The 11,917-nt window shown below is 32.3% G+C and overlaps 1 protein-coding gene across 1 annotated transcript; it reads right to left on the bottom strand.

Annotated features, from left to right (window-relative positions):
* Positions 1 to 7,979: 7,979 nt before the first annotated feature.
* Positions 7,980 to 9,637, bottom strand: LOC139864920 (UDP-glycosyltransferase 75C1-like). Its single transcript, XM_071853486.1, has one exon. The coding sequence runs from the start codon at positions 9,597 to 9,599 to the stop codon at positions 8,148 to 8,150; it is 1,452 nt and encodes a 483-aa protein (XP_071709587.1). The 5' UTR covers positions 9,600 to 9,637; the 3' UTR covers positions 7,980 to 8,147.
* Positions 9,638 to 11,917: the final 2,280 nt, after the last annotated feature.

Here is an 11,917-nt window from a genome sequence, read left to right as displayed (position 1 = left end):
ACTCTTTTAAACTTATATTTGGGATGAGAGAACATAAACGTTTTGTTTTACTAAGTGAACACAAGTATGAAAACAAACATTCTACATACGAGTTTAGAACAAAATCCTCAATTCGATTATCATTAGTTACACTTGCTGGGTGTAAGCGTGAACTTATGTTATGTGGATCCATATGGGTTTGACAAACCCTTATTCGGACGGTTCGCCACCGTCATATCGGATGCAATATATTTTCGAGAATCAGTGTATGTTCTAACACTATTGTGATGGGATTCTATGGAAGGAAAGTTAAGCCTTGATAATTGGGTGCTCGTGAATATTAACTTTTGGAATGCATTACTATTATTTCAATCTTGCAAATCTTGTGATTTAACTTACTTATTTACTCACTTACTTACTTAAACCTATGATTTCACCAACGTTTTCGTTGATAGATTTCTATGTTTTTCTCAGGTCTTTGAACGATATGTGATACATGCTTCCGCTCATTATTTTGATACTTGCATTGGATGTCGAGTATATATGCATACATGGAGCGTCTTTTGACTTTATTTAAAACTGTGTCGCATAGGTTTCATTTGTACTTATAACCTTGTAACGTAACTTTTGGTTGAACAATTCTTGTAAACTTTGAAACAAATCTTTACATTTGAAATGAATGTGAAATATCTTTGGTCAAACGCTATTTTAAAGACTTATGACCACGTAACGGGACCTAAGTAGACGCCCCCGTCAATGACGATTTTGTCGGGTCGCTACAATCATGTGGCAAACTTGAAGAAATGTTTAACTGTAGAAGATGTAACTTATTAACGATATTTTAAATCAAAATGTGTTATAATTTATATTTTCTACTCTTTTAATACTTTCTAATTGTCCAAGGTTAGTAGTCAAATGTTAGTAGTCCAATAGTCCAAAAGTTCAATATATAATCTAGTTAATCAAGGTTATATTATATTGTCTCGGGATTAACCAAGACTAGTATATTACTACGTATGACAGTATTTAATTGACGGTATTTAAAGTGCGTAAAAAATAAATAACAGTATTTAAATGACGATATTTAAAGTGCGTAAAATAAATAACAGTATTTAAATAACAATAAATAAAATTGCGAGTATTAAAATTGCGATAATTAAAATGACAATAAATAAAATGGAAAAAGGAAATAGTCATAACGGATATAGGAACAGTTAGCTAGGATTTGGTTAGTATAGATTTAAATTTTTACGTAGTTAATTAATTGGTTACTAATCAATTTTATTTTATCTATTATTTTCTTCATTATGCCACTTGTCAAATTTTGACTTGGATTCTGATTGGTTAAAATTCGTATATGAAATCAAATTGGAATGAAAATGGTTATTTGTGGATGAACGGATACGTATATCTGTGGTTGTAAGTAGGATAGTAAATGATTGTTGAATCAGATTTGAAGAATATACAGTGTAACATGTTAATGTGAGATCTAAATATTTCTAGGATATTACCTACCCATTAAAATATTCTCATCATTAAAAGTTTGTACAAGAGAACTTTAAATTACAATCTTTATGAAAAAATATATATACATATATATGTTCTTAAGATGTAATCATGGATTTAATGAGTTAATTAATCTCATCTGGTTTTCGGTTAGGACTAGAATAAGTAATCTCTAAAAATTTTAGAAACCACATATTTTTCGCATAATATTTCTCCAATGAAGTTATGAATCAATACTTCATCGTTCATTGGTGTTGGTACTCCTTGGTATCTATGGTGCTTATGATGTTGATGCTCGCGGGACAGATTGTGAAGTTGAGGCTTGAGATGTGGATGTTGTTGTTGGTGGTACTGGTATTGCTGGTGCTGACGCTGATGGTATTGTTGGTGCCGGTGATGCTGCTGGTGCTTGTAAGTTTTGCACCATATTCTCCAAAGCCATTACTCGAGCACGAAGTTCATTGACTTCTTCCATTACCTCGGGATGATTGACGGTTGAAACGAGTGGATGAATAAGGTTTTAAATTTGAGATAGTATATAATCATGGCGAGATATTCGGGAAATGAGGGTGAAAATGGTGTTTCGGACTGTTTCGCCGGTAAGTGCTTCAGGTTCTTCGCCAATAGGGCAATATGGTGGGTGGAAAGGATTACCTTCTTCTCGTTTCCATTAATTAAGTCGACTACGAACCCATTCCCAATTCATCCAGAATTAATGATGACTAATTGGTTGATCCATTCCGGTTATACTGCTTTCGGAGCTCGAGTAGAAATCCATATTGGAATAGCTGTCGAAATCCGAGGAATTTGAACTAGTTGCGAGCTCCATCTTGTACGGTTAGATAAAGGGTTTTCGATATGAAATGATTTTCGGATATCGGATGATATTCTAATTACATAGAATACCTATATATAGTACAGAAGATCCCGTAGATTACGAAGGGAATTAAGGAAATGTGTCAGACAAAGTCTAATGTGATGGGATATGAATTTGTCTGTACACCATCTATGCAAAAATTGCAATAAGACGTGTCTAGACTTAGGAATGATAAGCAGGTAATTTTTCACTAGGAATGATAAACAAAACTTATAATATGCAGCTAAGGTCGAAGTCCAGAATCGCTAATGAATCCTAACGACTATCAGTTAGACACACTAATGCAAGACCTGGTTCGCTATGACCACCGCTCTGATACCACCTGTAAAAGCCCGTCCTAATCCACCTGGACGAACGCTTCAACATTTGGTCCCATTGCCAGGTACTGACCTAAATATGCCATGAACGACTCCAAGTAATATCTTTAAAATGAGCAAATGCACAACGAAAGATTTCTTTCATATCTGAGAATAAACATGCTTAAAAGTGTCAACCAAAAGGTTGGTGAGTTCATAGGTTTATCATAAACAATCATTTCAATAATTTCAATAGACCACAAGATTTCATTTTCGTTTCAAAGTGCAGGTCTGCTCACTGCTATAAAAATCCATTCATATGATGAACACCTAGTAACCGACATTAACAAAATGCATCTAGAATATCCCCATCATTCCGGGACTCTCATCGGACATGATAAATCGAAGTACTAAAGCATCCGTAACCCAGATGGGGCTTGTTGGGCTCGATAGATCTATCTTTAGGATTCGCGTCAATTGGTGGCAATTATAATAAACACCAATTCTTAGGCTACCAAGCTAAAATGGGCGATATTCGATCTAATAATCCAACCATAGAATGTAGTTTTGAGTACTTGTATCTATTTCGTCAAATATTTATAAAAGCAACGCATCTATTCTCAGTCTCAAAAATATATATTGCAAAATCATTTAAAAAGGGAGCAAATGAAACTCACGATACGATATTTTGTAATAAATTATGCATACGACGGAACTGAACAATACAGGGTTGGCCTCGGATTCACGAACATATATAATTTATATATATATATATATATATATATATATATATATATATATATATATATATATATATATATATATATATATATATATATATATATATATATATATATATATATATATATATATATATATATATATATATATATATATTAACACATATAATTGTAATCGAACATATTTATATATTATTAGTGATATAAATGTTATCTTAATAAATTATATGTTTCATTAATAACTAATTTAAATATTTTTATTTTATATACTTTAAATAAATAATCAGTATTTATTATAAAAGCGTTAATATAGATATGTTATATGTATTAACTATAGTGTTATATAACTAAAAATCATTTGATAAAATATATTAATAATAATAAATAAAAAATTGTATTATTTTATAATAATAATATTAGTAAATATACTTAATAATGATAATAATAATAATATTACTAGAAATGATAATTTTTATATAAAATAAAAATTTTAATAATAATTGTAATGTTAATAATAATGATACTACTAATAATATTCATAATGACAATACTAATACTAATGTTAATAATAATAATAATAATAATAATAATAATAATAATAATAATAATAATAATAATAATCTTAAAATCATGTTAATACTAATAATAATAATAATAATAATAAAATAATAACTATAATAATTAAAATAATAATAATACTTAAAATAATAATAATAATAACAATAATAATAATAATAATAATAATAATAATAATAATAATAATAATATTTTATTTAGATCATGGCTTATTTATAGTTTTACTTATTTTCATATCTATATATCTTTACAATATTTTTATCATAATACTAATAATAATAATACTTAATAATTATATTAAAAATAACATAACAATAAGGTAATAATAATGGTTATATTAATAATAATAATTAGTAATAATACTAACAATAATAATAATAACAATAATAATATTAAAAATAATAATAATGATGATAATAATAATAGAATACAACCTTTGAAGACAAGCTTTAAAAAAAATGCCACTGTCCGGGCTCGAACTCGAGACCTCTCGTTCAAAGACCACTCCCCTAACCATTCTTCCGCTTAATACTTTCTAAAATAACTAGTATCCTAAATAAATTTAACCCAATAGATTACGGCCCAAATTGAAACATGGCAGCCCAACAGAAAAACCTGAGTTGGGTCACGGCCCAATAAATAATGTAAACAGAAACACGGCCCAAGTAGTTTCACAAGCCCAATTATATAAATCGGCCTAATTGATTTGATGACTAGTTCTGCAAATGAAATAAGTCGACAGGAAAACAAATGGTGGGGTTCGTCTGGGAAAAATCAACACGCATCATCATCATTAAGTATTAATCACCATCATCGTAACCTTAAAACTATCATCATCATCTGTTGAGCATGGAACATAAGTAGTATCCGGACCATAGCATCAGCTTGAAGTAACAAAAACAAAAAATGGGTTTGAAAGTGGTGATGAAGAGGGCTTATTGGTGGTGTTGATCAATTGAGATTATGGTTGGTTTCGTTTATTCACACAAGGAAACAGGAAAACACACATAATAGTAGCTAGAAGGATTAAAGGGTGTCGGTTTGTGGTGGTGCTGAAATAAACAAGAAAAAGTAAGCATGCAGTAGTGGTTATGGATTGGTGATGGTGCTTGAAGAAGACAGAACATTACGTAGCAGTAGCATACAACAGTAAAGTAACGATGATCATGGTGGTTTGGCTATCTTCGAACAGAAATAGGCAACAAGTAAGTAGTAGCACAACAGTAACTGTGGTGGTGAAGAAATGGGTGGTGGTTTAAGCGGTCTTCACACAGGGAAAGGGAAAAAAAATAAATAAATAAAATCAACCTGCCCAAGTTCGATGGCAATGGTGGCAATCGATCATTCTAACAGGAAGATGAATAGGAGCATTTAGTTGATGAAGGTTTGATGGGGTTGAATAACAGTAGAGGTTGGTGATCGTTTGTTTGAGGGTGTAATGGTTTTGAGTGAGGGTGAAGGTTTTGTGTGGTTCACTAAGAGAGGTTGTAGAGAGAGAGATATAGAGAGAAGGATCGAGATGATGGTTTATCGAGTCAGACAGGAACCGGTGATGGTGACTGTTTGGTGTGTTCGATGGTGTAGGAGGGTGGTGACAAGGGTGTAATGATGTGGGTGTTTGTGATTAAAGTGGTGGTTTGGGTCGTGACCGAAACAGAAGAATAACAATGATAGCGTTCATGGTCGAGTGGTGGTTTATGAATGGTGGTGTAGATTGTCGACGGTTTGTGGTGGCGATCGGTTGTAGGTTGGCGGGTATAGCAGGGTGGTGAAAGTGATGACGATGATGGTGGTCAGAAAGGTGGCAGGTGGTGGCTTTCGACTAACAAAATAATAGTTGTGATTTTTGATGGTCTAGTGTTTGATTATTTTTGAACCAGCGTCACAACCAAGAGTGGTTTTATATCTTGTGTTGTAGTAAAAGCAAGAGTGGGGTGTGTTGTGGTTTTGAATGAAGATGAATACATATATGTATAGTGAACAAGAATAGTAAACAAACTAGTTGGAAAGCTATATATTTTAGTGATTGTTATAGATGCATGTACCTGGTGTAATATTATGAAGAAAATATCTAGTACTATATAATAGTCAAGTGATTCCATATTTAAAAAGTGCAAAACAATTATTCATCTTGTTTTATACTTCCCGTGAAAACATGTTTCTTGACACTTTATATTCTAAATTAAATATCTTGCTGACGGTTTTAAACGGGTGATGATTCGTAGTCCGTTGCTAAGCAGTGACAGATAAAAGTCTCCAGAAAAATCTCAAATGTTTATATTTATCATCTTTATTTATTTCAGTCATTATTGTGTAAAATTGGTCATTAATTATTTGAAATTATTAAATAAAAACTAAATCAACTGTCCGCGCTCGATCCTGGGTAAAATATAAAAATATTTTAAAATTTAACAAATAGCTCCTAAATACATTTTTAATAAGCCTGCAATTTATATAACTCATTTTCGGATCACCGTTTATTTTAAAATCATATAAGTCTAAATTTAACTTACTTAATATCAATCGGAACATCAAACGAGTATTACAATCATTTAATATTTATTTTTAATATACTTTATTTATATATAGATATGTTTTAAATAATAATTATTATCATATCTTATTTTTATTTTATTTTACATAATTAATTTTAATAACCACAACATATAATATTTCAAATTATAATTCCAATTATCATGTATATATATATATATACACACACACACACACACACACACACACACACACATATTTATTTTACAAATAGTTGTTCGTGAATCGTCGAGAATGGTCGAAGGTCAATTGAATATATGAAACAGTTCAAACTTTTTGAGACTCAACCTAACAGACTTTGCTTATTTTGTCAAAATATTATATCGTATCGAGAGTTTTATTTAAAATTAGTCGAAATTTTCCGAGTCGTCACAAACAATCTATTTAGTCTATCATAACTAAAGCCCAAAAATAAAAAAATAAAAAAAAAATCTATTTAGTTAGTTGTGGACTAAATCAATCACTTCAATCGAGTATAACAACATAATTACTAATGGATATGTTGTATAATGAACTTGCGGGCATAGCCAAACGGTTCATTCCATGTACTTTGTGTCATGGAATAGGGAGAGGTCATGAGTTCGATCCTTAGGGATGACATGATTTTCTTTAAAACAATTGAACACCAATAATGGTGGTATATATTGACTCTATAGGGAAGTTTTACCGGATTCGTTCACGGACCTCTACTCGGGAACACTGCCCGAATGTATGTGTTCCCGGGTACCGTCGATCGGGTTCGGGTTTCTGCTCGAACGTGTGTGATACGTGCAAATAATGAGAATCGCTGAAATAAATGATCTACCGATGACAAAAAATCGTCGTTAAAAAAAAATGGATATGTTGTATAATGTGTTAGTTATGTTTCACTTTAGTTTGTAGGGGCCCGAGCCCATAGTAATATCTTTAAATTTATAGGTTTGATATGGTTTAGACATCAAGGAAAATACAAACCATTTCAGGGTATCATCGCACCAAAGTAAACCCTAAACACCGAAAGTTCCATCACCTCCGCCGGTTGTCACAGCCGCTGCTAATCTACTCTTTCTCAAATTAATATGAAAACAACAATAATTAAAACTAGTTTTTCTTTATTTTTTCTTTTGTGCACACACAACAGAAAAAGATGCCTACAAATAATATAATAGCCATTTGACTTCCTGATAAAAAACAGGGAAGAAGCCATTATATGTTTGTATTTATTTCGGGCTTCCGGCCAACAATTGTAGGAAGAATCGTTGTTACAATTTTCGTTTATATTTTCAAACATGTGAACTAATCATATTTTCGACGAACTTTGAGGTATATGTTTTTTACACTCATGTATCAATATTCCTCTAGATATAGAATATAGAAATATAGATTAAGATATAGATAGATTAGTTGTGGATGTTTGCTCTGTTTTTCTGCACAAAGAGATGAATTAATTATTATCATATAAATTTTGTTCGTTATACATTTTACTACTAATCAACTAGACACAAAATGAGTTCGAAAACTACTTAGAGCCTCTTCACTACACAAATTTCTATTAACAAGGCTAAAAATGTGAAACCTTTATACAATTATACATATTCAATTTCAATGATAAGTGATAACAAAACAACATATTTCACTTTTTCACTCAAGATCTCTATTTTCATCTTGAGCAAAACTTCCATTAACTTGCTCAACAAACTTTTTAAGATTCATATAAGAGGATCCACTTTCTTGCATAGCATTTTTGGCACAATCTTTCCATTTCATAGCATTCTTTCTCATTTTTGCTCCCTTTTCATTACCTCCCATCACTACTTCAATGCACCTTGTTATCTCCTCACTTTCGACAACTCCGTCTTCAATTACAGTCACTCTCATCCCTGTTCCCCATACGTCTTCGATAAGCTTCGCGTTCGTACACTGATCCGTCCATTGAGGAAACGCCACTACTGGGACCCCACAACCTATGCTCTCTAAAGTGGAGTTCCAACCACAATGCGTCACAAAACATCCTAAAGACGGGTGCGATAGTACCTCTAACTGGCTACACCAAGGAACTATCAAACCTAATTTTTCCAATTGCTCCAAACATTTTAATTCCTCTTCTTCTTCGTCTTCTTCTAGCTTGTCGCCTTTCGTGTTGCTATCCTCATCTCTAATCACCCACAAAAACGGCCTACCACACGCTAACAAACCTTGCACCATTGCCTTCTTTTGTTTGTTTGACAACATTATGATACTACCAAAAGATATATAAACAATTGACCCTTTAGGCTTGGTGTTCATCCATTCGACGTACTCTTTTGATTTTTTAAACAAATCTCCACCAATAGATTCGTCCGAGGAGTCTTTTCCATCCAAAAATGCAGAAGGAATCAACGGTCCAACCGCAATCATGTTTATCTTGTCATTAATCTCTTTCAAGGCCTCCTCTTCCAATTCATCAAAGCTATTAACTAATATGTTCGGTTTATCTTCCGAATCCAACTTATCTAACTGCTCTTTGAATAACGGCAACACGTAATCATAAGGATTTGACGGCAGACAAAAAGAGGGTAAGTCACGACTCTTGAGCAACGGTAACCCTGGTAATTGAATAGACCATGATGGTTCGTTACAATCGTCCCCAATGAGTTTGTCGTACCCGTGGAAGTAATAATAATAAACACGAAAGACTGATGCTGGTTGAATCCAAAGCATGGCTGATGGCACCTTTAAGTCACGTGCCACTTCTCCAGCCCAAGGTAAAAGTAGGGTGTAAACTAAACAAGTAATGGGGGTCCCATTTTCAGTATTGGAAACAATAGTTTGTTTCAAGCTTTGTGCTCCACGGGTCCTCAACTGACCCATAAAAACGGTGGTATCATGCGACTTGCGATCTAAGCCGTCATCAAAGCCATCTGAAAACAGGGCGAAGTCGAAAGACTCTGGAACTCGGCCAGCTTTGGTAATTTTGCGGTGGGCTGAGATGGTTGTGGCGATAGTGACTTTGACACCTAACATGAGAAGTCGTTTCGCAAACCGGAAAGCCGGATTAATGTGACCCTGGGCTGGAAAGGTTATTAAGAGGAAGTGAGGTTGGTTTTGGGCCATAATTTTGGTCAGATGATAGTTGTAATTATCAAGCTTAGTAAGTTATGGAGTCTTATGAATTAGTGTAGTGTGATGGGGTTTTTATAATTATATGGTATGGAGTATGTTAAAAAATATGACGTTTGTAGTGACGAACATATATGAAAGATAGATATATTAAGGTGGTGATACATTGGTTCTTTTATGTGATTCTGGCCTCCCAAATAAACTACTCGTACTCCGTATGATACAAACAAACGATTAAACTCGACAAAGTTTTTTTATTTTTTTTTTCTCTTCAGACTATCGTAGGGCGCATTATTTTATACGGAGTACTGTATAAACAAAGCTTCATATTACACAAATGTGTGAAGAAATAAAAAGTACATATTAACCACTTCCTAACTTGTTAACCAAAAATAAATAAAGTTAGTACAATTTGGATGTGTTTGTACGAAACTAGCTTGTAGCTAGAGCTGAAAGCTGAAACTTATGTTTTTTATGTTTTATAAGTGTTTGGTAAAGTAGTTGGAGCTTATGTATGTAAAATGACATAAAAAGACAAAAAATAAATGATAAATAATGATTTAGAGGCTAATAATGTAATTTTACTTCCATAGATTTCCTAGCTTATTTTCATAAGATACTTCAACTAGCTTATTTTTTTAGAGCTTATTTTCTTCATAAGCTATGGAAAATTTGTCTACCAAACAAGGCTAGTGAAATGTCCCGTTCATATTGATTATAAACGTTCCATATTAATTGATTTCGTCGCGAGGTTTTGACCTCTATATGTGACGTTTTTCAAAGACTGCATTTATTTTTAAAACAACCATAACCTTTATTTTATCGATAAATGTTTAAAAAGCATTACGTAGATTATCAAATAATGATAATCTAAAATATACCGTTTACACACGACCATTACATAATGGTTTAAAATAAGAATATATTACATCAAAAATAAGTTTCTTGAATGCAGTTTTTACATAATATCATACAAGCATGGACTCCAAATCTTGTCCTTATTTTAGTATGCAACAGCAGAAGCTCTTAATAATCACCTGAGAATAAACATGCTTTAAACGTCAACAAAAATGTTGGTGAGTTATAGGTTTAACCTATATATTTATCAATCGAAATAATAGACCATAAGATTTTCATATTTCAATACATCCCATACATAGAGATAAAAATCATTCATACGGTGAACACCTGGTAACCGACATTAACAAGATGCATATAGAATATCCCCATCATTCCGGGACACCCATCGGACATGATAATTTCGAAGTACTAAAGCATTCCAAATTTCAGAATGGGGCTTGTTGGGCCCGATAGATCTATATTTAGGATTCGCGTCAATTTGGGGGTCTGTTCCCAAATTCTTAGGCTACCAAGCTAAAAAGGGGGCATATTCGGCTTCGATCATTCACCCATATAAAGTAGTTTCATTTACTTGTGTCTATTTCGTAAAACATTTATAAATTTGCATGTATTCTCATCCCAAAATATTAGATTTTAAAAGTGGGACTATAACTCACTTTCACAGATTTTTACTTCGTCGGGAAGTAAGACTTGGCCACTGGTCGATTCACGAACCTATAACAAATATGTACATATATATCAAAGTATGTTCAAAATATATTTACAACATTTTTAATATGTTTTAATGTTTTAAGTTTATTAAGTCAGCTGTCCTCGTTAGTAACCTACAACTAGTTGTCCACAATTAGATGTACAGAAATAAATCGATATATATTATCTTGAATCAATCCACAACCCAGTGTATACACATCTCAGGCTAGATCACAACTCAAAGTATATATATTTTTGGAATCAACCTCAACCTTGTATAGCTAACTCCAACATTACTGCATATAGAGTGTCTATAGTTGTTCCAAATAATATATATAGATGGGTCGATATGATATGTCAAAACATTTGCATACGTGTCTATGGTATCCCAAGATTACATAATATATTAGAATACATGTATAATACAATACAAGTTAGCTAGGATATGATTAATATAGATTTGTTACCAATTTTTACGTAGCTACAACAAGCAAAAATATCCAATCTTGTTTTACCCATAACTTCTTCGTTTTAAATCCGTTTTGAGTGAATCCAATTGCTATGGTTTCAAATTGAACTTAAGTTTATGAATCTATACAGAAAAAGTATAATTTTATAGTCGGAAATACAGGTTACAAGTCGTTTTTGTAAAGGTAGTCATTTCAGTCGAAAGAACGACGTCTAGATGACCATTTTGGAAAACATACTTCCACTTTGAGTTTAACCATGATATTTGGATATAGTTTCATGTTCATAAGGAA

This window comes from Rutidosis leptorrhynchoides, chromosome 8 (assembly GCF_046630445.1).
Source record: "Rutidosis leptorrhynchoides isolate AG116_Rl617_1_P2 chromosome 8, CSIRO_AGI_Rlap_v1, whole genome shotgun sequence".
Lineage (NCBI taxonomy): Eukaryota > Viridiplantae > Streptophyta > Magnoliopsida > Asterales > Asteraceae > Rutidosis > Rutidosis leptorrhynchoides.
The sequence above is the reverse complement of the archived record's forward strand: the minus strand, read 5'-3'. Positions and strand labels throughout refer to the sequence as shown.